Source organism: Archocentrus centrarchus, chromosome 16, assembly GCF_007364275.1.
Source record: "Archocentrus centrarchus isolate MPI-CPG fArcCen1 chromosome 16, fArcCen1, whole genome shotgun sequence".
Taxonomy (NCBI): Eukaryota; Metazoa; Chordata; class Actinopteri; order Cichliformes; family Cichlidae; genus Archocentrus; species Archocentrus centrarchus.
The window spans coordinates 21,870,870-21,898,717 of NC_044361.1; the positions used below are offsets into that span (position 1 = coordinate 21,870,870).

Below are 27,848 nucleotides of genomic sequence, written 5' to 3' on the forward strand. Positions count from 1 at the left end.
CTATAGACATGTAGTATCTTTTATTTATTTTCAGAATGCTTTAAAAGTACTATGTTAGAAGCATCGGTCAGTCAGTGTTTAAGTAAGATTAATTAGTAAATCAAATAAATGAGCTTGATTTCTCTAGGTTATTGCACACAGATATGACATGAGGGAATTACATCAAGCAGCATAAATAGAATAGAATGAGTAATGAATAGAATAAATAAAATAGAATAAGTAATCCATAGAATGTGTAATATCATGCGTAGTGTGTACTATTGCACATACTGTTGTTTATTTATTTATTTATTTAGTCAGCGTCTCAGATCCTCCTCTGCCGCTCAGTGGCTGAAACCGGTAGGCGGTGCTGTACAGATCTCTTACTTGATTGGAACGCTCGTCCGTCATCAATGCACGTACTGCTACGTCACACGTAAGGTCAAGAGGAAAGAAGCATGGCTGCCCTGTTGAGAGGGTCTCGGTATCTAGTAGGAAGGTGTTGCAAGCATGTTGACTTTGCGTTTGGTAAGTACAGTAAACGGACACCGTATGCTCACTGTGCAGGTCGCCTCGTGTACTTTGCAATCTGAAGTTTTTCTCTGACGACTCCTTGTGGTTTTAAAACAGCATTTTTCCTTGAAATGTGGAGAGGGAAGTTTGAGTTAATTTTTCACTAAACTGTGTTTAGCTGCTGCTGCAGGGGGTTCAGTTCACAGTTAACTGCTTAAGGAGTTTTTCTGTTAAAGATTACATTCTGGTTGACGACGAGTTGTCTACCAGAGCTCCATACTGTTCATTATTTTTAAAACGCTCAGGGACAGGAAAATTGTCAGCGTTTAGTCTCTTATTGTGGCCTACCTTTTTTATCCAAGGCACATTATGCAATGTTACCACTACACACTGTAGAAAGAAAGACACGGTGGATCTTTGTGATATCTTACAGATGTTTATTGGAGCTGGTGGTGGGGGGAATGTAAACATATAAATAAAATATCCTTTTTGATTCCCCATTCAAGGTGCTCTTTTAGATAGCATAGAGAGATATTATTTACACTTAGAATTTTTTTAACGTTAATACCAAGACAAAATAGTGGTATTTATTTGACTCATGACTTTTAACATTGAAGTAGGTTTGTGCGTATTATGAATGTATGTCCTTTTACTTAAGTAAATATTAAAAAGGGTGGGAGGTCATTAGATTGGGGCATCATTGTCCCACCCTTTTTATGATACTGCAGGACAATTGCACAATTTTAAGCTAATGTAATTATTAAAATTAAATCTATCCCCTGCATACATAACAGGGACAGTGTGTCTTATAACTCATCCATTTGTTGCTTGTTTGATAGTTTCCACAAGGTGTATGGCCTCGAAGACACAGGTGGGGTTCGTTGGTCTGGGAAATATGGGAAACCCAATGGCGAAGAACTTGCTGAAGCATGGATACCCAGTCATCGCTACCGATGTGTTCCCAGAGTCATGCAAGGAAGTGCAAGAGCTGGGTGCTCAGGTAGTATAAGCTGAACGTACACATTTTTCTGTTTAAAAAAAAATTTGTACTGTATGTCTCATATGCTTGTTTGGTTGTTTTTCCTCAGATTGTGGATAATCCAGCCGAAGTAGCAGAGAAGGCTGATCGTATTATCACCATGCTCCCCTCTAGTCCCAATGTCATCGACGTGTACACCGGAGCTAATGGCATTCTCAAGTATGTTCTCAAGTTTTTGCATCTCTTTGAATAATGATAATGATAATGTCACGCTCATATCCTTATCTCAGATTCAACTAAACCAAGTGTACCTTTATCAACAGAAAGGTAAAGAAAGGCTCCCTACTCATTGACTCCAGCACTATTGACCCAGCTGTTTCAAAAGAGATGGCTGCTGCTGCTGAGAAGATGGGGGCAGTTTTTATGGATGCACCTGTTTCAGGAGGTAAGTTTAATATTTTGATTACTCTAATGCTAAAATAAATACTCTAATGCCCCCCCCCCCCCCCCCCCCATTCTTAAGTCATGAATTAACTGTGATTAACCACATTTCTTTGGAAAGTTGAGCTCAATTTCACTAGCCACACCCAGGTCTGATTGCTGCCAGACCTGTTTAATCAAGAAATCACTTAAATTGAACCTGTCTGCCAAACCAAAGTAGGCTAAAAGATTTCAAAAAAAGCAACACAACATGCCACGATCTAAAGAAACTCAAGAAGTACTGAGAAATAAAGTCACTGACATCTGTCTGTCTGGAAAGGTTTACAATGCCATTTCTAAGGCTTTGGAACTCTTGTGAGCCACAGTGAGAGCAATTATCCAGAAATGGGGAAGGAAAAAAAAACCTGGAGCAGTGTTGAACCTTTGTAGAGGCAGCTGTCCACGGGCCTTATTTGCCTCAGATAAGGTGTTCATGAGTCAACAATAAGAGACTGGACAGAAATGGCATCCATGGGAGAGTTCCAATGAGGAAAACCACTGCTTTTTCAAAGCACTGTATGTGCAATCAATTCCTGCTAGCCAAAAGCTGAGACTTCTGACTGCTCCAATACTCTTTCATATTTTTTTCCTCTTCTTGCTCCTGTATGTCCTCAGTGACGGGGGATATGCCCCACCCACCTGCAGTTCAAACCTTCTGTTTGCAAGGAGCAGCTAATCAGTGGAAAGCTGGTATAAAAGACTGATGGTCTTAAAAAGAGAGGAGGGTTAATGGCTTGTTTCAGACCATGAACTGAGGGACTGCATCAAGATAAATCCGATTCCCTGCAAAGTAACTCTGGATTCTTGAACTGCACTAAACATGGAAATGAACAAAATGGATCCCCTTTAACTCTCTGAGGTCTAAGTACCTCTAACCCTATGCTATCACAAAATGTGATGGGAGAATAATTTTCAAAAGCCTAAGTCTGTGCAATCAGGAGTAGGGCTGCAACTAACGACTATTTTGATAGTCGATTAGTCATCGACTATTGAAATGATTAGTCGATTAATCGGATTATGAATCACATAATTATGAAATGGCACTTATTTAGCTATCAGCTTTTACAGTTTGCATAAGGTTATTTAAAATGTGGTAGTAAACACATACTTCATTCAAAACTTTTAATCAGTTTTGCTGCTGATATAACTTTAACGGTCCATTTTTCCAACCATAAAAAAACAAAACAAAAATATAGTACTTTTTCGTCCCTGTAAAACAAAGTTGGCACAGCTTCACCAGTATCCCCCATCACTAAACGTGCCGCTGAATGCTATCCGGTCTTTAAGTCTGATGTCATTTCTGGGTCCAAAAGCTTCTAAATAAACAGCAATGGTATAACCAATGACATGTTATAATCATCTTTAATAGTGACCAATCATATCAACTGCAGCCATTTCCGCTTCTCTTTCTCATTGGTAAAATCACAGCTGTGTGTGTGTGTGTTTTGTTTTTTTGTTTTGTTTTTTTTTCCGAGTTAAAACAACCAGGGACACAGCATTGCGGGAAATTTATCACGTGATAGTTTGGACCCGGAAATGGAATTCCACGTCATCACTTAACAACCGGTTTGCGCATGTGTGAAGCTCGCCAGAGATGGACGAACAGGACGATGTCTCACTACGTTTAAAAAAAAAAAAAAAAAAAAAAAAAGTCATCAGTAATAATAAACGACTATTATCGACAATTAAATTCATCAACTATTTTTATTGTCGACAACGTTGACTAATCATTGCAGCCCTAATCAGGATTGGAAAAAAAATAAATATTCCTTGAATTTTAGATTATTAAAACTTAAACTGTACTCATCACTGGCCTTTATATCATATTCAGATTAATTTGAATAGATATAAACATGTAAGTTGATCTATTTATGGCAGCAAGTTGAATCAGAATCAGAATCAGGTTTATTTTGGCCAAGTATGTTTACACACACAAGGAATTTGGTTCCGGTTGATAGTGTCTCTCTAGTATTATACAGTGTCCTATAATTTAACTTAAATGCTATACAAGGTCATTCATGCTGATTTTTAAGTACTGTTAATAAGAAATAACACTAGCTAAAGAAGGAGGAGAAACAGCTTGGCCTTCACAGATGTTTTATAGCTATAGTGTGTGTGTGTGTGTGTGTGTGTGTGTGTGTGTGTGTGTGTGTGTGTGTGTGTGTGTGTGTGTGTGTGTGTGTGTGTGTGTGTGTGTGAATGTGCTCTCTGATTTTCTTGGGCTCCACAAAGCAACACAGCTTGTTTGAACTTGACCTCATCACTGTCAAGACAGCCACTTTCTTTGAGTTGAAGTTGGTCCATTTTATGGACTGGCTCTAAAGATTACAAATGATTTATATGCGTCTGCCCCAGTGTAGTGCACATGGATTAAAGTTGTCCTGCATTCTGCCTCAAACTTCTATGTGTGGCGGTGGCAGTTTAAGTGATGCAATCTGAACTTTATGTCATGCACTGACAGCACGTCAGTCACCAGGCTTTAGCTCTTAAATGAAGTGAACATCTCTCTTTCGGTCAGGCAGAAATCCAAAGGAGTACAGTGGCAGTGTGGTTAAAACTTAAACTTAAAAGCTCACACAGAGTGAACATAATTGAGTCAGCATGTGTTTTAAAGTTGTGAATAAATGTAAGGACCAATTGCGAAACCAGACTGAAATCTTTACTGTACTAAAGTCAGAAATAAGAGAAATGGAAACTGCTGCAAAAAAAAAGGGAAGTGGATGTCAAAAACTGGTCTTCTCATAAGGAAGGATTCATTTGGAATATCTTTGACATGGAATCACATAACAGTTTTCCTCTAGATGAGTCTGGATTACATTTGACAAAAATGTCAGATTCGGAATCCATCGCCATCCGAGCCTTGCAGACTGTTGGCTAGTTGGATTGTGTGCTATGCCAAGGGCAACCATAAACAAACAAGAGTCTGTGTCTCACAAAGTGCTGCAATAACCCTGATTACACACACATTCCACATGTGACGTACACATGCTCCCAAAACCTAAACCATGACGCCAAATCCCACGTCTTAATCAAAAGATGCGCCTTCGTGAATAAGGCCCAATTTGGAGTTCTAAACAGACCGCGTACCTAACTGACAAATTAGCAGGACAGCTCTAGTGTTACGTCTCAGTTCTCACTTCACGATGCATCAGCAAGCAGTCTAAAAGAAATTATTTTACTGGCGAATATCCAGAAACATGTTTCTGACTGCTTGGCTGTTTTTAACCAAATGCTACTAATGTTCTACTCAAAAGATAAATACACTAATATCTAGATTTAAATTATGAGCGAGATTATTTGAACAGCATTTCATGTTTTTAGATATGCCTTAGAGTACATTTTGACAATATTTAAATGATTAAAATGATCAGTTATAGCCAATATTACCAGAAGTATAAATGTCCAAAAACCTGTCCCCATTATTTATTTACTTTTCACTCTCAAATGAATTTTCAATCTATACTTTGTACAGTAATTCAGTTTTCAGTGTGGTGCAGATGACACAGCTTTGGGTTTCTTTTAGTCCTTCCTTCATGTCTATGAAGTTAATCAGAAGTCGTGGTTATCTCTTTCATCACAGCTGCTTGTTATATTATAAAATAAGCCTCTTCATTGACGTCCCAGCTTAGTTGTTAATTTATTTTGCTTTACAACCTAACACAATACTTACACAGTATGTGGACCTATTTTCAGGATGAGTTTCAGAGCCATTACTCACGCTTTTCTTGCTTCTCAGCTTGCCTGTTATAACTCCCAGCACAGTCTTTCTAGATTCCCATTAATACAAAATGCTTCAGGCAGACTGCTCAGAAGGATTAGGGAGTCACACATTCCTCCCATCCTGGCCCTTCTCTTTTGGCTTCCTGTAAACTTTAGGATTAATTATAAGACACTGTTGGTTAATTTCTTGGCACCCATGTGGCTTGCACCTGGTTATTATATATTGCCAAGCTTTTAACCCCATATGAACCTGAATGCATGGTTAATGTACAGCTTCATTCAGCAACAGCTGTTTCTAAATCTAGGCAAAGGCTGACCAACACTGTGAGAGGTGGATTTAAAGGCAGACAGAAAGTTGGGAGTGCAGAACAGTAACAACATACAACAAAGATGTTTAACTGTTTATTTAGTGTTGTGTCTCACTAAAAATATTCCACTGGTCCTGCACCTGGATGAAAGCTTTCTCAAACAGGAGCGTTAAAGGTAGTCAGAATGTAAGTAAAACAGTTTAATGCAATAAAGTGTAGTTTTTCCTGAGTGTCTTTCTACCCCATGCTGAGCATGTAAGGCATAGAATGGTAGCTGCTAATAAAGCTACATGGTTAAGGATGACATGATGTTTAAAGTCATTTACTTTAAGATAATTAACACATTTGATTTTTTTAAATGTATTAATTTCAATAAAACAAATGATTTTTTTTTGAAAATTTAGCACCTACTATATACCAACTGTCATACGTAACCATGGTTTCTTTTTCCCAGGCGTGGGTGCCGCCAGCTCGGGTAAACTGACTTTCATGGTTGGAGGAGCAGAGGAGGAATTTACTGCAGCTAAAGAACTCCTCAGCTGCATGGGAGCTAACGTGATCTACTGTGGTCAAGTTGGAACTGGACAGGTGTGAGTCAGATTAACCTTTTTTCTTTTCTTTGTCACTTGTGTGAAAGTTATTGTTCATGTACGCATGTGCTCGTTAGTCAACTGTTTTAATGAAATCAGAAATGTAATAGATGTAACCTAATGTATTACCGTCTTGTTATAGGCTGCTAAAATTTGCAACAACATGCTTTTAGCTATTGGAATGATCGGGACTTCAGAGGCAATGAACTTGGGAATCAGGTGAAAACACTTTCTTAGTTAGGATTACAGAAAATGGGTAACAAATAACAACATGTGGCTACAATATAATTTTTGAAACGTGATCTCGGTTTCAATTCACAGACTTGGTCTTGATCCCAAACTTTTGGCTCAAATCCTGAACATGAGTTCAGGCCGGTGTTGGTCCAGTGACACCTACAACCCCGTACCAGGAGTCATGGAAGGAGTCCCCTCTGGAAATAACTACCAGGGAGGCTTTGGCACTCAGCTGATGGCAAAGGTCAGTGTATGAACCTCACCTCACAAATGAGGGAGAAAACATATTTTAGTCATAATATTTCCTCACAATAATGTAGACAATTTATTGCCAGTAGCACCATTTTTTTAATAACTGTTTTCTCATTCATAAAGTGTATTTGTTTGTATTGAACTTATTTCTGTGCCATATGGTGTGTGTGTGTGTGTAACCAGGACTTTAATGACAGTTACTTACAAAATGTAAAATAATGCAGTCAACTGTTGTTTATGTCCCTTTTTTTTTTCTTTTAAAGAATTCAGTTCAGTTTAAATTGTATTTATATAGCACCAAATCACAACAGTCACCTCAATGCACTTTATATTGTAAGGTAAAGACCATGTCATGATTACAGAGAGAGACCCAAAACCCAAGCCTATACTAATACAACACAGTGAAACAGTGTCTGTGGTGTTCTGACCTGTGGTTTTAAGAATTTTAATCTTCTGCTCTCATGATATTTTTATTTATTTATTTATTTTTTAGGACTTGGGCCTCGCACAGAACACAGCAACCAACACAAAGACGCCTGTCCCCCTGGGCTCCTTAGCCCATCAGGTCTATCGTATGATGTGTGCACGTGGTTACGCGAATAAAGATTTCTCCTCAGTGTTCCAGTTCTTGCGTGAGGAGGAGGGCCAGTAATGTCAGCCTCCACCCCGTCCACAGCGTTGCAATGCCCGGCTCTGCACAGGACTAACATAGCGTAGTTAGGGTGCATTTCACCACAAGGACTTCTTTTTTTTTTTTTTCTTTTTCTTTTTCTTCCAAAGTAGTGAAATACATGAAACCTTGAGAGCTCCAACAGAGTGCGACACCTCAAATGAGAACTTCACTTCTATCGGGAAATCATGTATCCTGTGTGATCTAGCCTTTTTATAGTAAAACACTCACTTAATTTTTAAAAGAAGTTGAATTATCATCTATGCGGAAGAGAAACAACTATAAATACTGTTTGCTCTCCATATATTTATCTATTGTTTGCAACTGTTTCTTTATGTTGCTGTTTTTTTTTCTGTTCATAAGAGAGTTGTTACTTGAATGTCATATCCTGTTTAAAAAAATAAAGAAAAATGTTGGTGTCTAACTGATCTGTTGATTTGGACTTTAACTTCAAATGAACGATAATTTGAGTGCTTTATCTTTCTTTCTTTTTTTTTAACTGTTGCCTTAAATGGTGACATTTTAAGTACGATGGCAATAAGTTGTGCCCAGCTTTCCCTGGAAGTACCTTTAAATAACCAAATGCACGCAGTCCACAAACTCGCAATTAAATGCAGTCGAACTTCACACACTCGGAAGGAAGGATGATAATTGTCGCGATGGAGATGGCAATTTAAGATTTAAATATATTGTGCAGCTCCTAGTTGGACTCGCACTGCGTAATTTTCACCCCATGCCTCAGAGCACTAGTAAGTCAAATAGTTCCCAAATGTTACTTGGTGTCGTGTGTCTTACTGAATTAGTAGTCACGATAAAATGCTGAGCAAACAGCTGCCATCGGAAGCTTTGCTGCAGAGCGGATACAGTGGCGGGATGCGGTGCGATAGACAGTGAAACACATGCTGAGGCAGAACTAACGTATACCCCGCACTTTTAAGATTTTAATATTTTTTGCGTATTGCTTCCCGAGCCTAAGAAACAAAGCTGTGGTTACACCGTTACACCATGTTGCCCGCCTCATTAGTTTGGGGGAAATCTGCCCCTCTCTTCTGTCCCCACTCACAGACAGGAGGACGGCATGTTACTGATCTAGTTGGCAAAGATCCACTGAGAGGCCAAGGTGCCATAGGTCATGCGATCACAAGACAAACCCATAAAAAGTCCATTAAGCACTGTAGGCTAAGAGCTGTGTTGTCATCTATTTGATAGGTACTGCAAACAGAGCAGCACTTTGGTCTCCGCAGACTGCATGAATATCAGCGCGCCTGACATCCCGAACCAAAAGTTACGGTATCTTTACTTTTGAATAAATTATACATCCAACAGTCGGCTTGGTTTCTTCTTTTTTAAACGTGGTAGTAACATAATATCTATATTTGTTCATGGATTAAGTAGAGTTTTGCAGCAGCAAGCCTCAGCCAAAAAAAAAAGATTAACGCACTCTATAAGGCTGTGCCTAAAATTTAGTGTAATGTTTTTTTTAAAAAAAAAAACAAAAAACAGATGCATTATTCTAACGTTGATTTTGCGTTTCAAAAAATAAATTGGGTGGCTGACTTTTTCTTTGTGTGTAATTTGTTAAAAAAAAAAAAAAAAAAGGAAAGAGAGGGTAAAAAAAGAAGAATCCAAATTCTCCTTTAGTACCGGGTATTAGGAGCCGAAAAGCAAGCGCTGCAAACTCAGTGACATTATGAGCATAATTAAATCGACGGTCTGTCGATCAGCCGTCTTACTTCTAAAGTGTTGCGTCTTCTTTTATATTTAATTTATACATTTCGGGGGTTCTTTGTACAATTTTTGTTGTGCGTGTCTGTATGTGTGTGTGTGTGTGTGTGTGTGTGTGAGATAATTAATTCAATATTTAGGGTGGGCTACCACACTCAGCTACACAGCTACTCAGTTATATTGCCATCAATTATCAATGAACTTTTAGACAAAATTACGCAAAGTAGGTTAATGCTGACTTTTCCAGTGCAATTAAGAGTCGCGTGTGTGTGTGTGTGTATCTCTGTGTGTTTGCTATATGAACGCATTGAAATCATCTTTAACCAGCAGCTCCACAACTAATTTTAGTTAATAATTTTATTTTTAGTTGAATAAACTGCTCAAAACCCGATTTCCACCAGCTGCTATATTCAGTTTAGAAAGGCATCCGCCTTCTAATGTGCGAACAACTTGGCTCAGATTCCTTTCGAGCCAGCTCTCATTTACTGTAGCTCGGCCGCTTTTCAAATGCGGCTTTTTTTTTAATGTTTAAAAAAAATGCAACGTAGCATAATGTTTAACAAAAAGCAGATTCAGGGCCATTTATCGTGACAATGCAATAAAAACAAAACCCGATAAAAAAACAATAAGCATTATGAGTTTTTTCCTGAAATCCAGCCTAGACTACAACTCACTCTTGCCTACGAGCTATGAACTTGGGCCATAAAGATTTACAGCCTCAAAAGGTGGGAAAACGCTATTAAAATATTTTTAAAAAGTGGTCACATTTAGTTGGGTATACATTCCTCTGCGTTTGTGGTCTCAACTTAAAATAGCCATGTAAATCACAAATGAAAATAGTATGTAAATCCCTTCATGTCCACATTCCCTTTTTAAGTCTGGCAAACGCACTTCCACATACTTCCATACACGCTCAAAAGTAGATAATTCATTTTTGGTGCTTGCACTCCAGACCAGTGAAGTCTACAGCACCTGTTTATGATAATATCTGACCCAATGCACAACAGTTTTTTTTTAAAGCTCTGAGTTCTGCTCAGGAATATAGCAGCCCATGTGACCCTTAAACTATACCGGCTTAGTCTTTTAACTTTTACATTACAGGAATGTAGAAACATTTCGCCTTCAGCTTTGATTTGGATTTCATTTCTTGCAATAGATTTTTTTTCTTATTATATTATAAAACAAAGTTTTATTAAAAGAAGAAAACAGTACAAATTCAAGTTGTCATAAAAACGAATCCAATCTATCCAACAGTCTCCGGCATTTAGCGCTGCTTTGTCTTGGTGCTTTAAGTGCCTTTTTGGCAACACTGCAACTTCAACTTGACCTTGGCCTCCAACCGCGTCTCACTCGCATGAGGAAGAGTGCAACCAAATACGCAATGTTTGCTGTGTCTTGTGGACACTAAAATTGTGTTTGCCAAACGCGAGGATGGTTTGATTTACGATTTCTTTCATAAAATGCATTTAAATTTATCCTTAAGAAATGTGTTTACAGCCTTCTTGCTCGGGGGGAGGCGGCGGGGGGCGCCCCCGCAAAAATATGGTGCTGAAATTACATATTTATAGCGAACCAGTCACTTCAGATTGTTTAATATTATCATAGTAGATTTAGTAAAAAAAAAAAACAAAAAAAAAACTGCACTTTTTGCTTAAAGCGCATTAAAAGGTCTACTATTTACAAATCCGACACAAAACCCAAAACATTTGGAGTGTATAAATACTGTTTTCTTTATTAATAAAGTTAAAGCACGTCTGATTGTACAGGCGCGTGTGCAGACAACTCCACAGGGCGGGAAAAATCAATAATCACTTGCTGCTTATTTCAAGCCATGCGTTACACAGTTCATAAAATATGATTGTTTTGCGGCACTGTATGACTGCCTCCACACGAGTTTCATTCAGTGTGAGACTCCAAATTCGTTTTAGATAGAAAAAAAAAAAATTTTATACCTGCGGCTCTTCTTGGCATAAATACATGGATGCACTGACGTGCAGGATCTTCTCAAACACAGCCTGATCTGCATTATCTCGTGTCAAGACGTTTATCGTCTCCTTTGCATATCACGTGTTTGGCTCTGGCCAATAACCTTACGATCTTTACGTACTCAGGCGTGTTGGTATCGTTACTCTGCCCAAGTCCCTGTCTGGGCTCAGTCGAGGGGATTTTGAAAAAGAGTTGGTCGTCTCAATGTAGGGAATGCTATGACCGCCTCATTACTCCTCCACTCGCACTGGATTGACCCGGTGATGTTTCTGTACGAGAACGGTTTGGATGAAAGAAGCAAGAACATGGAAGGATTTACTGGAGGCAATTTTGCTGCAAATCAGTGCAGGAATCTGTTAGCGCATCCAACCTCACTGGCGCCCAGCACCACCTACACTGCGAGTGAGGTGCCAGTCTCTGGCATGGGGGAACCTGGCAAACAATGCAGCCCCTGTTCTGCCACTCAGAGCTCGCCCAATGCATCTTTGCCCTATGGATATTTTGGCAGCAGTTATTACCCATGCAGGATGTCCCACGGCAGCGTTAAAGCTTGCGCACAGCCTTCTGGTTATGGCGATAAATACATAGACTCAACGGTCTCTGGTGAGGAGTTCTCCTCCAGGGCGAAAGAATTTGCGTTTTATCAGGGGTATTCCTCTGGCCCTTACCAACCCAGCTACTTGGACGTCCCTGTCGTACCTGCGCTGAGTGCCCCATCTGAGCCAAGACATGAGTCTCTGTTGCCCATGGAGCCCTACCAACCATGGGCCATCACCAACGGTTGGAGTGGTCAAGTTTACTGCACCAAGGAGCAACCACAGTCAAATCCACTGTGGAAATCCACTTTACAAGGTACACAAAGTTTTTTTATTCACGCAGAAATATGCAGTCTTTGCCGGCATGTGTAATTAAACTTATAAAAACACGTGCTTGCATGGCTTATGTATGAAGTCCCCCCCCCCACCCACCCACTTCATTTTGCGTTTGGAAAATAAATAAATAAATCTTTGTACATTTTTTAAATGGCGTTCAGTCCAGCAGGTTAATTAACTGATATGTTTTTTTTTCTTCTTCTTTTTTTTTTCTCAGAAACTATATCTGGTGGCGACAGCTCTGTCCGTCGTGGGAGAAAGAAGCGTGTGCCATATACTAAGGTGCAGCTCAAAGAACTGGAAAGAGAGTATGCCACCAATAAATTCATCACCAAAGACAAAAGGAGAAGGATATCTGCGCAGACAAACCTGACAGAGAGACAAGTGACAATCTGGTTTCAGAACAGGCGCGTAAAGGAGAAAAAAATTGTCAATAAATTCAAGAGTTCCAGTTAGCTCCGAAGTTGGTGAAAGGCGGACATGGATGGCCCTTAATATAATAATAAAAATAATAAACTGTGCTATAATTTATTACTTTATGAACGGTTTCGTTGTCGCCAGTGAGGCTCTGTTTTGTCCTGCACATTTCCTTCTCGTGTTCTAATTGGAACCAGCCTTAAAGGCCTGTTGACAGAAGATCGGAAATGCTTTGGAACACGTTGACCAAGGCGTTTCTGCGTGGGACGCTTTAATATTATTAACCAAAGACATTCAGCTTTGACAAAAAGAAAGAAAGAAAAAGAAACAAAGATACACGCTGTCCAGTCACGCGCATTTCTTCTGCTTAATACAACACTGAAATCAAGGTTGACTCACTTACAGTGAAAACATTCATTTATAGACAATGATGCAAACTAAAAATGCCATTACATGCAAGCAGGCCAAGCTCAGTTAATCACACTCAGATACAATAGTAATTACAGGATTACATTCTTCAGACAAATTCCATTCCGAAGTTTTGGCAGCTTGAAAAACGAAATTTAAGCTGCAATTTAAACAGCCAATCACTATTGAAATAAACTTTATCTTTCAATATCAGCCAGTAGTACGTAAATGTTTGTGTACTTCAGTACTGGCCCACACTTTTTCCCCCTGAGGGTTTTTTGTTTAAAATATTTCGCCTGCGAAAGAGCTGATAACCTACAATATTCTCCAGTCTTTCAAGAAAATATAGGCATATTTAAACATGTAAATACTATGACTGCAACATTTATCCTCCGATTTTTGACTGCAATAGCAAAAAGTTTTTGACAATAAATGTTTAAGAGACTCAGTGTAATTTTTTGTCATTTTCATTCTTAATTTTTATTCCAATCTGGTTGGAATAAAAAGTGGTTGGATTTCCGAATCCCTCTCCTGGTAGAATGTCATTTTCAAAAATCTGCAGTTTATTTCCTGAATGTAGGCCAACAGGCCTTTATGGAGAGTCCTATCGTTGAGCCCGGAGCCCTTGCCATTAAGAGAGTTTATGTTGCCATCTAGTGGCGATGTTCTGTCAGCACAGTGCGTCTGCTCATTGCAGACATTTGTCTTCATATCTGTCTCCGCTCTGACACAAGTAGTGAGCAAGTGTGTGTGAGAGAAAGTAAGAAAAAAGAAAGGGGGAATCCCTGTCGCTTTAAACGTGATAAACATGTCTATTATTAAAATGGGTCATGCTTCAGCTTGGACAGCTAAGGTAAGAGTTCCACCTTATTCTTCAATCTCGTTATCAATAGTATTCAATCAATAGCTTATGAAATTATTTCTGTAAAGACAGATTTGACAAAGACGAAGTCACAGGGCAGTGAAATAATAACGTTAATAATTATAATCCTACACACACGTATTAATTTACCATTTTGTATTCCCTTGGTATATATGTATATATATATATATAAATATATATATAAATAAATATATATATATATATATATATATATACAAAATCAGCCGTTTTAGCCTACAGTTCCCGTTCCCGTTTCAGTAGATTTTTCATTAATTTCTTCAGATAGTTTGGAGTATTTTTTTTCTGTGCCATTTATAATTTCGTTTCCATTCATTTTTTTAAAAGGAAAACTCCAATCAATACATATTTTTCTTTAAAAAAAAAAGTTTTTAACCAAAAAAAAAAAATACATCTGTTGAGTCGTCGTAAGTCCCGTCATTGAAAATGTGTCTTTAAACTGTTTGAATAGGCTCTCTTAATCTTCATTTAAATCAAATCATTCATACTGAAAACACCGCACGCACAAGCTGACTACAAATCAGGAATATCTTATGTTAAAAACATAAACTCATAGTATGTAATTAACTAGCTTGTTAATTGCTATGCCCTCCCTTCTTTTTCGGGTCTCTGTAAACGTTTTGCGCCTATATAATTCATCCTCATAATTATCTCAAAATATCTCATTTCCAAACGAGATCAACTAACATTCTACAACATCAAACTTTAGGCTAAAAGGCTGATTTAATATTTGTGTAAAATATGAAAAATGTAAAGTTAGGCTATATGACTGAAGCCAGGTAGGGCATGGCATTAGTCTAAACCCTCGCAGCGGAAGGCCGGTCCGGTTATATTTGAAGGATGGACCTGTGCCATAAAAAGGAACATTTTGAACACTAACCAGGCAGCACCCTCTGGTGCGTGTAACCCTCTCTGCTCAGTCACATTGTGCGCTCCGGGGAAACAAACAGTACCGAATTCATCGTCTTGTTCAAGGCCAGGGTTCAGTTAGGATACTTTATTATTAATTTGAAATCGAGAAATGGCTCCCCACGCTGCTTACACAAATTGGGTTTTGGAAATAAAGAAGGTTTATTTAAATATTCTCCCACCATGAGATGGATTCAAAAACGTCCACATGTATGGATTCTCTATAAGTGCGGGGCTTCTTCTTGCTGGTTTGTGTCATTGCTCCCCCTAACAGCCGCACAGGTAAATGCATCTCACTCCAAAACCTCCTGCATGCTGCAGACCTGAAGCGCGCTGCTGTATTAATCAGTCGAAGAGTGAAAATAACTCTGCTATTTAGTATTACCTTGATTTTAACGTTAACACTGTCTTTAAATGTAAATGGCAGCATTTGCCAAGGAGGAAACTGGAGCCAAGAACATTTACAGGATAGCCTAACAAACATGTGGCCTACCCTGAAAAGGGCTAAAAATAAGACGTAAAGAGAAGTGTAGCTTAATTCCTCATGTTACACAGATGATCCTGCGTTTAATGCTGGACGTTTGCACTCTTTTATGTTCTTGTGTGTTTGTGTATCTGGATGATGGCGTTGAAGGTTGTGCAGTGAACTTCAGACAAGGGCAAAGACCTTTATTTGTTGCAGCTGAAGACAGAATCGTGGCATCCAAAAGCAAACATGTCTGAAAGGACTTGACTTTTTCCAGCTTTCGGAGATTCTGCTTTCCCCCGACAAACGGCACGACCAGCTGCAAAAATCACGGATAAATACACTCAACACTCGATCAAATCCACTGCTAGCACGGATTTATGTGCCACGACGATAGAAGATAGAAATTCAGACTTATCAAACCATTGATGTGGAACTGATTTTAGCCCACAACCTTCAAAGATGAACACAAGTTTTATTAAAGCTTTTAAATGCGTTTTCCACCCAATCTTTCTAATCTTAATTACACCAAACATTCAGATTTTAGTTTTAGTGATGTAAATGTCATGACATGAGCCCTTTGCTGGTAAATGTACCTTACGTATTACTTTTAAAGCTGGCGTAGGACAACTCCTTACAGTTACCCAAATAGTTTTAACTGCTAATAATAATAATAATAATAAAAAAGCTGTCTGGCCAACTTGAAAATCCTTCTGGCCTCCTAATCGTTCTCATTTTAATAATTTATTTTTTATTTTCCTTTCGAGTGATCTGTCATGCTACAGGCTCATAGAGACATAACTCTTGGAAAGTAAAGTAAGCACTTTATGTGCTTCATTCAAATCATCGTCCACATTAAAAAGTGCAGGGAGGCCTCTTTCGTTGGTTGGTTTGCTCTTGAACAATTTTCTTTGAAGGTGAGTGTAAACAAGAGACCCAGGGCGAAATGTTTGAAACCTTCTGTCACCGTCTTCATGTTTCACCAATCTTTGAATCCTTCATTAAAAAAAAAAAGAAGAAGAAAAGCAGTTGCACTCAAAGTGTTTTGATGCTTTTGTTTTTGTGTAAACTTACAATGCTTGATACATAATAACTGGCCTGTTTTAAAAAGCTTGAGACTCACACAAAAGACCATTTTTTCCCCTGTAGTTTAATGAAAAATGCAGCATGGATCGTCGATAATATGTGGACTAATTATCAACTAACGCGTTTAACTTACATTTTCAAAATGAACCCAGGAAGCAGGAAAAGTTAAACATACGTCGACCAAAAGTTTTGTGCAATCGAGAAAACCTTTTTCTTTTAAAAGTAACCCATCACCCGCATCCACCACCAGCGACTGCCAATCTAAATGTTGGTGTTTTAAAAAAAAAAAAAAAATTCAGCTTTTGCTACATTAAATATTCCTTTTTTTTTAAATTTCTCCTTCAAGCCTTTGCATCTGAACCAACCTTCACTTTCTTATGTTTATCTGAGCAGTGCAATCATAATATGAGCAGTGTAAAATCAATCAATCAATAAATATTTTAATTAAAATTTACTAACCCAGGTGCTATGCTGACACAGTACATGATTTTACTTCTCTAAATTAAAATTACCTCAAATTTTAAGTTTTCTTTACAGAAAAAAAATATTTTCATCCTAGTCAAATATATTTGTTGCGGATATATTTGCTTTACTGTGAGACACACCTTGAAGTCTCGTCTTGTTTAAATGCAGCCTACATGCTTTAAAACAACCAATGAAGCTTTCTGGTATCAGTTAGTGTATTAATGTATTTGCTAAGGCGCGGGTTTAGGCGTGCATCTTATTTTTTGTTGCACTGGAGAGAAGAATGTGACAGACTGGTGCACACCTGCAGGCTCGGTTTAATGCACATGCTGCCGTAAACATAAGTGGCTGAAGAAGTAACAAAGGATTTAAATTTGGTGTATTTCTTTGATTATTATTTGAGACCGTTTTAACTATGAGTTGAATATTAGTGCCACAGCAACAGCACAAACGGTCCGTTCAAATCAAACAGCCTGCCACGTGGGCAGGATGAAATATTAGAGTCTCTTAATGCTTCCGTGCAGATGACAAATTCACAGGCTTTGATATATTTGGACTAAATTCTAAAATTGGCTGCATAACAGGTTTAGCGATGTGTGACACATGTGCCCACTTAGTCAGCAGTGATGACAAATGAAAATGGGTTGAAGTGTGGGAAATCGCCCGTGTCCAAAGGTTTATATTGGGCGTTGCAATGAGAGAACAAGCGATGCAAAGACTGCAGCCCCTTCGCCAAATACGTTTATTATCCATAGCACATGAACACGTATATGTCTACGTTAAACATCAAATACGCTGTGTATATATCAGATTATTATCCTAATAAGCTATAGCTATAAACTTTTTTTTCCAGCTTTGGTCTGGTCTTCTTATAATTTGATTTATAAGAGGTAGTGAAGAAAATGAGATTTTTCAACTTTTACGCAAAAAAACCCCAAAACAAACAAAAACAAACAAACAAAAACAGCACAGTTCAATATAATTTTGGGAACAATATAGTTTTAAATAGAACAGTATGCTTTAATGATCATGGAAATGTTGGTCCAAACAAAAACAAGGCACATGGCAAATATGACGGAAATAAGCAAACCTGACCTTGCATCTTAGTCTTTTTGCTCCTGGGTGCGAATCTGAATTGATGCCTGAAATAAATAAATAAAAAGAAAAAAAGTACACCATGACTAGTATCGCTCTACACTTGTGGACTTGATTGGTCTAACCAGAGGAACTATATTAAGGAATAATCACCTTTTACAGGCTTCTAACTTCTAAATACATTGACGCATGCGTGGCTAAGCCCCAGTTTTTAACTGGGGTCTGTCAAACTAGCACAGATAATCTGTTGTAACTCAAATGTTGTCATCTGTGTCTCAAAGTGTAACCCTTACGTGCATAACCGAGTGTGACTCGTTGCTGACACGGTCGAAAACGTGATCTTCATCTTCAGGCGTCTCTGCTGAGGTTAGGGTTAAGGTGAATGTTAGGTTTAAAAAGAAGCTTAAAGATAAAAAAAAAAAAAAAAAGCGGGTATGCTTGGCGTGCGTAAAAATTGATATAATTCTGTGTTTTCACCATATAGTGTGGCACTAGCAGGCCTTTAGCTTCCGCAGAACAATAAAAATCAGTGTATAAGAGGCTTAGTTGTTTCTGCATATCCAAAATAGCTCTGAGCAAAATTCCGTTTCAGTATTTTTCCTTTTCTATAGAGCCAAAGATCGACTTCATAAACTCTTTCACTCATATAGCCTACACGTTGAGACGTAGGCTATCTGTCATTTTGTGCCAGTGGTCACATGGCTTTGGCCCTCAGGAATGGATAGAGATGGATCCCCACGTCAGCTTGTACGTCTAAGGATTTCTGCTCCACCAGTCTGCCTCAAAGTGACTGGAGCGCAGCGTCGCGGAGGAACTATGCAAGGATTTTTATAGGACGTTTTCAACTGCAGAATATGGATTTTGATGAACGGATCTCTGGCTCCAATATGTATTTACCGAGTTGCACTTACTACGTCTCCGGAGCAGAGTTCTCGGGTCTCCCTCATTATTTAACCCAGAGCCAGTCTTCTTGCCCCATGACATACCCCTACCAGTCCTCAGCTCTGCCACAGGTCCCATCCGTGAGAGATGTGGCTTTCAGAGACTATGGCATTGATACTTCAAGTAAATGGCACCACAGCAGGGGGAGCCTATCACACTGCTTCGCTGAGGACATCGTGCACAGGGACAGCTGGACGAGCCCGACCTCTCGGGGGGGAGAGATCCTGGTGAAAGGCAGCCCCAGCGCCAGCCACTGCAGCTCCTCCAACCCGACTCCCAGCTTCTATGGCAGCGTTGGCAGGAACGGGGTCCTGCCGCAGGCGTTTGATCAGTTTTTCGACACTGCCTACGGGAGCGTAGAGAACGGTACAACGCCGACGGCACACGCAGCAGACACGGACAGACACGCCAAAGCAAGTCCCGCTCCTGCGCACCCGGGCTCCGACACCGCGGAGAGCTGCAGCCCTAAGTCGTCCTCCGGCCACAGCGAGGAGAAACAGAACAAAACCAGCAGTGAGTGAACCTGCTTAATACACGCAGAAAAATCTTACGCGTCGCTCTTAAAGCTTTTTATATGCAGTTTTATAAGCACGTAAGGTTTATGGAGGGCCTGCAGATTTACCCTACAACAAAACTATGTTATAAACGACAAGATCACGTGCTTGGGATTGAAATTGGCCGTGAAGACTTTGGCGTTAAGCACGACTTCAAGATTTCCGACATGGCCTCTGATTTTTCTCCATTTGTGCGCTAGTATAGACTTTTATAATTAACTACCCTGTAAAATATTTATATGCTAAATGTTTAGATTTTCAGTAAATATAGTACTGACAGTAACAGCAACCTAGCTATTTTAAATACGCCACAGTGCTTATACATTTGTATCCAATTGATTTTAAGCAATTTTATGATAATTTTAGGTTTAGTATTTTGGTTTATTCCCCGCAGTGTAAAGTGGGGTCTGTGCTGGGCGTTTAAATCTGACTTTGGACAAGAGTTCAGGCTTAACCCTGCTTATTTGGATAAATATTTACAAATTCACTGGATTTGCAAGGCTTTAATTCACCAGCTGCTTTCCATGACGGCATTTACATTACTAAAGCTAAAATAACAACTCTCTGCCCACAGTGAGATCAATAGCGAACAGTGAAAGAATATCAGATATATGATACTCCCATGTGTGCTTTAGGCCCACGCCCTCAATCCTAAAAACAGCCAATGCGATATTTTTTCCCCCCCATTACAGATTTCAATACATTTTCACAACTTCCGACAAGCAATCTCTCATGCCCAACATGTTTTACTTTAATCCGGGCCGTTGTTTACAAGTCTTGATGCTGTGGGCCTGTGTGTTCGGGGGAGACACTTGAACTCCAAAGCTCGTGTAGACCTCCAAGTGCTTCTTATCAGCGAGAAATACACCGATGACTTCATGCTGCTGCAAAGGGTCCTCATTAATCTGAAGAGATGAACTTTGCCTTTTGTTGTGTTCCAGGTGGCCAGAGGACGCGCAAGAAGAGATGTCCATACTCCAAGTATCAGATCAGGGAACTGGAGAGGGAGTTCTTCTTCAGTGTTTACATCAACAAAGAGAAGCGTCTGCAGCTTTCGCGGATGCTCAATCTGACAGATCGCCAGGTCAAGATCTGGTTCCAAAACAGAAGGATGAAGGAGAAGAAACTGAACAGAGACCGTTTACAGTACTACACCACAAACCCCCTGCTATAAAAACTGAACAAAGACTGCGGCCACGCACCCCTCTCATATACACATCTATATCGTTACCAGGACAGGATGACGAGTTTTTAATGTGCCACTCTCCATAAAGAATTATTTATACACCATTTTGTAATTAAACACAATTTGCTCTGTTATTATTATTATTATTATTATTATTAGCCTTGACAGATGCTAAAGTTAAATTGTTGCATGGGGTGTTTACGCAGAAAACCACATCTGTCTGAACTGCCATCATTTTATATAATAATGCACACCAAGATGCATTGACCCCCCCCCCCCTTTTTTTTAACCATAAAATTAAACTTTATTTCTCATTTTTGCCCAAGCACACGTATGTGTCTGGCCCCTTTGCTGGATCTTGATTTTTCCAGTTTTGCGCACACACGCATGTTTTGTGAGCCGAAACGTTGGCTTCTTCCTCTCCATCTTTTCAAAAATTCAACTCTTGATGACTCAAAAACGCGTTTGGTAGGTTTCGGAGTCACTAGCAGACCCCGTTTTTGACACTGCTGATTGTGATCAGCTGCTTCAAAATGCTTGCTACGTCGTTGCATAGTTGTGGAATGAGTTAAGTTATAATCTGATACAAATTTGTTGGTCTCATGCACTTAAGTCTGAGATTCACTGATATTTAACATCTGCGCTTGACCCTCACTACATGCGCTTTGTTGAGCCCTTGCTCGTAAAGTTGGATTACTTTCCAAATTCATCCAAAGGGCAAACCGCTGATAAAAGAACAAAGCCCCCAAAAGAAACATAATCCAATATTTTGTTTTATATGCCAGCACGTGGGTCGTATCAGATGCATGATATGTAGGTCTGATGCGTTTTATTCCCTCATGGCTGGAAATAGGATCTGCTGCAGTTATTATTTGATATCCGTTACAAGGCTTTCATTCACTTCTTGGGGGGATGAGGAAAAGCTGATTTTTGACCTCACATGGCTGTTAGGTCAATCTGAAACGATCTTGACACTTTAAAAAAAAAAGAATAACAATAATGTAGATCTAAAAACAAATTTGTTATCTCATACTCCATGAAGTGTTGTAGCTGTTACTGAATGTTAAAGTCAGCCTGTCTCAACCGAACCAGCAGTGGCACATGAGCAAACAAAGACACAGACAAACCTCCAGACTGTTATTACAATCACCACCGACAATATCATTTATTTATTATCTGGAGTAGTTTAATCCAAAGAGCTTACATAAGTCTGTTACCACATAAACAAACTAGGAATTTAACATGCAAATGAGGGTAACTGCACATAAAAAGATGGTTAAAAATGTGCTTCATGTGACTTTATAATCAGCATTAGGGCCCTGAAAACAACTTGAATGGCCTGTCATAAGCTAATAAGGGTCCTGGTGCTTCCCTTATACTGTGCATCCTGTGAGGCTCCCAGGAATGCCGCTTTGATTGCTGCACATCCTCCCAGTTGCTCCAGTAACTTGGCCATAAAACGCGGATTCGTCTGGAGCGTTTGGAGTGTAGTGCAATAAAGCGTCTGAGACCAAGGTTATTAACTGTGACTAAGGGCCTGAAAAACAACGGCTGGGAGCACTGAAACTTGTGTTCACGGACCTTTCCGGCGTCATTTGTATCAGCATCTTGCCGTGGTAGGAATATTCCGTTTGTGTTGTGCTCCAGTGTGGGCCTGTTGTCTTTGCCCACTGGGTGGCGCTCCTCAGATCAATGTCATTGCCGTGAATTGAGATATGAAGGAAGTTTGACTCGACGCCGGTTTAAAAAAAATGTAACCACCTCAGGATTTTATTGTTAAGGTAGGCACAGACATACTGTCATATTCATTTCACAGTGGCAGGGATAGATTTTCCATCTTTCTTTTTTTCTTTCTTTCTTTCTTTTTCCCCCCTTTGATTTAAGAAAGTCTATTTTTCACATTACCCAGAATCATTTTAATCAGAATGTCACTGATCTGAAGATGTTTTATTTTATATTATCATTTAATAATAACATTACTGGAATGGTTCCACCAGAAAACGCTGCCAGAAATGTATTTCTGTGTATATTAAATTCAGCAGTTCTCAGGTTGCAGTTGTGCAAAGTGATGGGCATGTTTAATGCGCACGAAGAAATAAAATCTTAAAGGTCTATATTCCGAACAGTTTGTGGCTCGCTAATTTCTATAATCACTGTACAGTTTAAAAATATGAATTGTCCTTCATTTAGTAAAACTAAATTTGATAAGCCTTAAATATATGATACGGGATTAATCGTGCATTTTAAAAAGTTGAAGCCAAAGTTCGTTTACTTTGATGCGGCTTGTTGCCTGTGTGCGTGCGTGTATGACTGTGTGGGCTTTTCACGTGATTTCTAACATTTCTTTCATGAAGTCAAATAAATAAGAAGCAATTTTGTACATCTAAATTTAGGTTTTATGTGAATAATAATATAATAATAAACAGCAGACGCACAGCACACACTGAGACTTGACAGGAAATAATCCAGTGGGGTTAATGGATATTCTCATTCATTTCAGCTAGGCTGCTGCACGTTTGCCGCCATATAAAATGGCTGTATATAAACTGCAGCTCTGATTTCTAGACTTTATGGCTCCAGGCTTAAAGGGAGATAGACGTAACTGGTGTTGTATTTTAAGATAAACCCCGCCATAAGAGACATTTTAGGCTGACCTAAATCTGTAGGCCTGTGTCATGAAGCCCGGTCCTATTTTTATTTAAAGGCGTGCTTCGATGTATTGTTTGCTTTTAAACCAGCGATTTCTTTTACTGCTTGTTTGTGTCATGATATTAAAAAAAAAGAAAAGAAAAAAGAAAAACTCTTTGATTTACTTGCATGGGCGACTTGTATTAGTAAATGATCCACGTGAGGTTATTGGTGTAGTTGTATTTTAAATCTGACAAAAAAGAAAAAGTATAACGGCAGTTTTTTTTGCTCGTGATAGCAAATTTCATTTTATTTTACCTGTTTTCTGACAACTGGAATACCTCGATATTTTTAAATAAAGCTTTAAAGCGTCCTTTTATATATATAAAAATAATAAAAAAAAATAAAGTAATAAAAAATTAAATCCTTAAAATGCGTCCTGGGCATTTCTTCGTTGTGTTGACTTGCGATTAAGCTTCAAATTAGGCTTATAAAAAAAGGGAGTATGTGCATTTAGGCCTTGAAATGTGTGTGTATTTTTCTGAACAGACAGTCAGTAAATACGTGAGAAAATACACACTCCCAGAGGTTCTCTTGCAAATATAATAGTGGAATTAACAAGTTCTAATCTGTTAAATAAAGAACCAACGTCCCTGCAGTATTGCCAGTATTAGGCAACCATTAAGCAAATGCAGCTCCAGGCTATTGTTTAACTGCGGCGCGTACACGTCGGTGTTCCTGCGCAGTTATAAATGCTCAACAGAACATCAGCAATAAAAGTTGCCATGTTGTACAATATTCACACCGCAAAGTGACCTAAAGTTTTTGCATGAATGCGTCAAGATAAGCCACTGTCCACTCTGCTGCTGGGCAGTCCATGAGGAAATTTAAAGGTACTGGACAATAATAATAACAATTAGATGGGCACAAGAATGGTTTCAAGTCTCAGAGTCACACACATTTTGGATCCTTGATGCATCCTGAGTTTCTCAGAGGCACCTCTAGAACCCTTCATTTTTACAGTGCTGTAAAAGTGGCCATAAAGCTATGCATTGTACATAATGGTTAGGGACAGCTTTCAACAACTGAGTTGTCAAATAGGGGTTGTTGTGGTAAAATTAACACAGGCACCTCGAGGCTTATAGGTGGAAGATTTTTAAGGAGATTTAAAGATTTTACTTAAACCCTTCTGATGCACCACTTTCCCCTCTCAAAGTTTCTCTTTACTTATCCTAAAACAAAATATATGACACAGTGGAGATGCCTGGTCGGGACTGGGAGGAGTCTGTAGTCGCCTGGTGTTTTAATTGGCTGCAGGCTACAGTGAGAAGCGTGAGTATCGGTAATTATTCAGCAATGTTTTGCACAAGAAATGTCAGCCAGAAAGGGCTATCTTCATCCACCGTCAAATTATACCACAGCGATGTCATGCCCCAACAACCAAGCTGGAAATTCATTTTTTGTGGACTCCTTAATCAACGTGAGAACCGACAGCGGTTCGTATTACCAAAGTAACAGCGTGTATTTGCCACCGGCGTCGGAATATTCATATGGACTCTCCGGTGGCTCGTGTTTCACGGGGATCGGTAAGCGCAGCGAGCCATCGACCCAGAGCGTGATCCCCTCTGCAGCTTCGTATGTTCAAGGGATGGAAACGTGGCTGGAAACGTCGAGATCCTGTCGGGTGGATCAGCCCAGCGGCCAGCATATGGCTCAGTGTTCATTCTCGCCGAGTATAAAAGAGGAGAGCGCTTATTGCCTTTATGAGTCTGATAAATGTCCGAAAGGAGCGACAGTAGATGACATATCCTACTCGAGTGCGTCCTGCCCCGGTACCGGCAGCACCGTCCCTGTCCCTGGCTACTTCCGCTTGTCTCAGACGTATACGTCCTCAAGGCTTTATCATGATGTCCAGCCAAACATGAATCACTTTACTCTGCAGCGACCTGTCCGTTTGGACAGCCAAGCTTCCCAGCCGCCGGCTGCCTCTGCGGAGTCGGAGCACGGAGAGGGCCACGAGGAGGCGCCTGTCCCTGCGCCCTGCGCCCCGACCAGAGGGGAGGACAGCCGCCTCTCCTCGGAAAGCTCATCCTCCCCCGAACCAGCTGAGACATGCAGTGCGGAGTGTCCAGAAAAGCCCGTAAAAGGTGAAGATCTGGCATTAATTGCAGAAATATAATTAAAAATTAGCAGATGTGTCCATTGTTTAAAATCTAAGTTTTCTGAGCACAAAAATATATGAGGAAGTTTGGTGCTTTTGGACAACTGTCAGGCCCTTACACATCTGCATTTGTACTGGTTTATCAGACAGGAAGCAAAATTAAACCTGGCTTAATTAGAGCAGAGAAGCAGATCTACTGTGGTCTTTCAAAAGGAAAAAAGTAGTAATAAGATGATATAGCTGTGATTTATTGCAGTGATATTTAAACAGGCCTCATGGATTTATTTTAACCGGTAACAATATGAATAATTGCTAATTAAGACGCACATTAGTTATAATTTGTTTTTAAAAATGTTATCAGGGATTCATTGTTTTTTTTGTTGTTGTTTTTTTTAAAGCTAAACCAACAACAAGGTCAGTTAGTTCAGTCAATTCGTCCTACGCACAGCTCGAATTTCATTTGTCCCCTCTTCAAAGGGACACAGGCCTCGTTATAATCTCAGCAGACTGTACGGGCTGTGTTTTATGTCTTAATAAACTGACTTCTTAGCGAGGAAAATATCAGTTTCTGGTAAAATGTCGATTTGCAGCTACAGGTATTTGTGCGTAAAATCGAAGTGACGTTCAATTAGATTACAAATATCAGACATTAATAGTGGCTACACACACACACACACACACACACACACACACACACACACACACACATATATATATATATATATATATATATATATATATATATATATATATATATATATATCTCAAACACGCATAGTGTTACATTATTTGAGTATTTTTTTACATACATGGGCACTGGCACGTTTTGTTTACATTAGGATTCTGAATGTTATCCGTTCATAATTTCTAACAAAGAAACAAAGGGCGTTTAATTTGATGGCGTTTGTCACACCTGTTGCCTAATACCTTGGTTAATTTTCATTGTAGGAGATGGAAAAATGGAAAGTACGGCTAATTGGCTCACAGCTAAGAGTGGTCGAAAGAAGCGCTGCCCCTACACAAAGCACCAGACTCTGGAGCTGGAGAAGGAGTTTCTCTTCAACATGTACTTGACTAGAGAGCGTCGTCTGGAGATCAGCCGTAGTGTGCACCTCACTGACAGGCAAGTCAAAATCTGGTTCCAAAACAGGAGGATGAAACTGAAAAAAATGAGCCGGGAAAACAGGATCCGAGAGCTCTCCAGCAGCTTCAGTTTCTCATGAGACTGTGCGTCTTTGGCGCCCTCCTCCATCCATGGCAAGAACGCCTGTGCAGGACCCCCCCCCCCCCCAAACTGTGAGAATGAAAATAGGACCCTACTGCTAACTTATTGATTGTTGGTCTTTTGAATGATTTTATTTTCATGTCTGCTTTTTTTTTTTTTTGTTTTTGTTTGTTTTTTTGTCGTATTTGTATTTATAAATAGTTACATTTGTAACGCTGATCAGTTGAAAATGCTCAGAATGTGACCACAGTGTTTGAGAGCTTAAGGCTTGTACATATTGTTTATTCAACCTGAGTGAACCATTGGAATTTGCATGCTGGACTAACCCTTGGGAAACTCGTGTTCCAGTTACATCTAGGTCTTTGTGTGACTGCTAAAGAAGCCAAGAGGTTTGATGAATATTTGCACATTTTGCTGGTCAAATGAATAAAACCATCCATGCAACTGCAGCCTTCTTATTTCATTCACAAAGTCAGACCAGGAGCTGGGCGTTGTTTAAATCCTAAAATTGGCAGCGGTACAGTGCAAACGCCGTTGTGGTTGAACCTTTGTGCACTGTAAATATTTCTGCACATTTACCGGGTGACGTTCTTCACAGTTTAGGCTTTCAGTTAATGTTTGTTTGCTGTGCACACGTCGTTGTTTTTTGTCCTTGACATCACACTTAAATGTGGCATACAAAGAGTGGGGGAACAGTAGTTTCTTTCTTTTTTTAATGGTTTTCTGAACTATTTGAAATTGTGATTCTATTAGTTTTTGTTGCATTCAAGCTTTTAAATGGTAAAATGCATCATCTAGACGTCTAAGCAATAAAGCATTCGGACTAATTCGGACTAGTAGTTCTAAATAACAGGCTATTATTAAGCAGTTTTAGTGCATATTACCAGGTTGTGGTTTCTAACTACCTGCAACTGTCTGTACACTATTTTCTGCGCCTTTGGAAATTTCTAATATTGTTACTAATAATAAACCAGGCTACATAGAGGTAATTTTCCAGACTTAGAAAAAAAGAAAAAAGAAAAAGAAAAGAAAATCAAGAAGAGGAGAGCGGGCTGTTGAGTGGTTTAGGTAGTCTCATGTTGTTGGGCTATATTATT

At 39.3% G+C, this 27,848-nt stretch overlaps 4 protein-coding genes across 4 annotated transcripts; all 4 read left to right on the top strand.

Moving 5' to 3' along the window:
• Positions 1-378: 378 nt before the first annotated feature.
• hibadhb (3-hydroxyisobutyrate dehydrogenase b) lies at positions 379-8,149 on the top strand. Its single transcript, XM_030750054.1, has 8 exons — positions 379-507; positions 1,332-1,492; positions 1,581-1,690; positions 1,795-1,916; positions 6,434-6,567; positions 6,712-6,788; positions 6,891-7,047; positions 7,549-8,149. Exons 1-8 carry the CDS (start codon positions 438-440, stop codon positions 7,705-7,707), a joined length of 990 nt encoding a protein of 329 aa, XP_030605914.1. The 5' UTR covers positions 379-437; the 3' UTR covers positions 7,708-8,149.
• Positions 8,150-11,594: 3,445 nt separating this feature from the next.
• Positions 11,595-13,575, top strand: hoxa13b (homeobox A13b). Its single transcript, XM_030750204.1, has 2 exons — positions 11,595-12,288; positions 12,526-13,575. The coding sequence occupies exons 1-2, from the start codon at positions 11,655-11,657 to the stop codon at positions 12,762-12,764; spliced, it is 873 nt and encodes a 290-aa protein (XP_030606064.1). The 5' UTR covers positions 11,595-11,654; the 3' UTR covers positions 12,765-13,575.
• A 5,223-nt stretch (positions 13,576-18,798) lies between these two features.
• On the top strand, positions 18,799-23,323 carry hoxa11b (homeobox A11b). Its single transcript, XM_030750769.1, has 2 exons — positions 18,799-19,510; positions 20,493-23,323. The coding sequence occupies exons 1-2, from the start codon at positions 18,910-18,912 to the stop codon at positions 20,723-20,725; spliced, it is 834 nt and encodes a 277-aa protein (XP_030606629.1). The 5' UTR covers positions 18,799-18,909; the 3' UTR covers positions 20,726-23,323.
• Positions 23,324-24,703: 1,380 nt separating this feature from the next.
• Positions 24,704-27,135, top strand: hoxa10b (homeobox A10b). Its single transcript, XM_030750768.1, has 2 exons — positions 24,704-25,512; positions 26,475-27,135. The coding sequence occupies exons 1-2, from the start codon at positions 24,738-24,740 to the stop codon at positions 26,747-26,749; spliced, it is 1,050 nt and encodes a 349-aa protein (XP_030606628.1). The 5' UTR covers positions 24,704-24,737; the 3' UTR covers positions 26,750-27,135.
• Positions 27,136-27,848: the final 713 nt, after the last annotated feature.

Excerpts from the sequence above, each read along its gene's own strand:
- hoxa10b (XM_030750768.1), top strand. The coding sequence starts at position 24,738 with ATGTCAGCCAGAAAGGGCTATCTTCATCCACCGTCAAATTATACCACA. Across the intron at positions 25,513-26,474 it reads TCCAGAAAAGCCCGTAAAAG|GAGATGGAAAAATGGAAAGT; the intron begins GTGAAGATCTGG and ends TTTTCATTGTAG.
- hoxa13b (XM_030750204.1), top strand. The coding sequence starts at position 11,655 with ATGACCGCCTCATTACTCCTCCACTCGCACTGGATTGACCCGGTGATG. Across the intron at positions 12,289-12,525 it reads GTGGAAATCCACTTTACAAG|AAACTATATCTGGTGGCGAC; the intron begins GTACACAAAGTT and ends TTTTTTTCTCAG.
- hoxa11b (XM_030750769.1), top strand. The coding sequence starts at position 18,910 with ATGGATTTTGATGAACGGATCTCTGGCTCCAATATGTATTTACCGAGT. Across the intron at positions 19,511-20,492 it reads GAAACAGAACAAAACCAGCA|GTGGCCAGAGGACGCGCAAG; the intron begins GTGAGTGAACCT and ends GTTGTGTTCCAG.
- hibadhb (XM_030750054.1), top strand. The coding sequence starts at position 438 with ATGGCTGCCCTGTTGAGAGGGTCTCGGTATCTAGTAGGAAGGTGTTGC. Across the intron at positions 1,917-6,433 it reads GGATGCACCTGTTTCAGGAG|GCGTGGGTGCCGCCAGCTCG; the intron begins GTAAGTTTAATA and ends TCTTTTTCCCAG. Across the intron at positions 6,568-6,711 it reads GTCAAGTTGGAACTGGACAG|GCTGCTAAAATTTGCAACAA; the intron begins GTGTGAGTCAGA and ends GTCTTGTTATAG.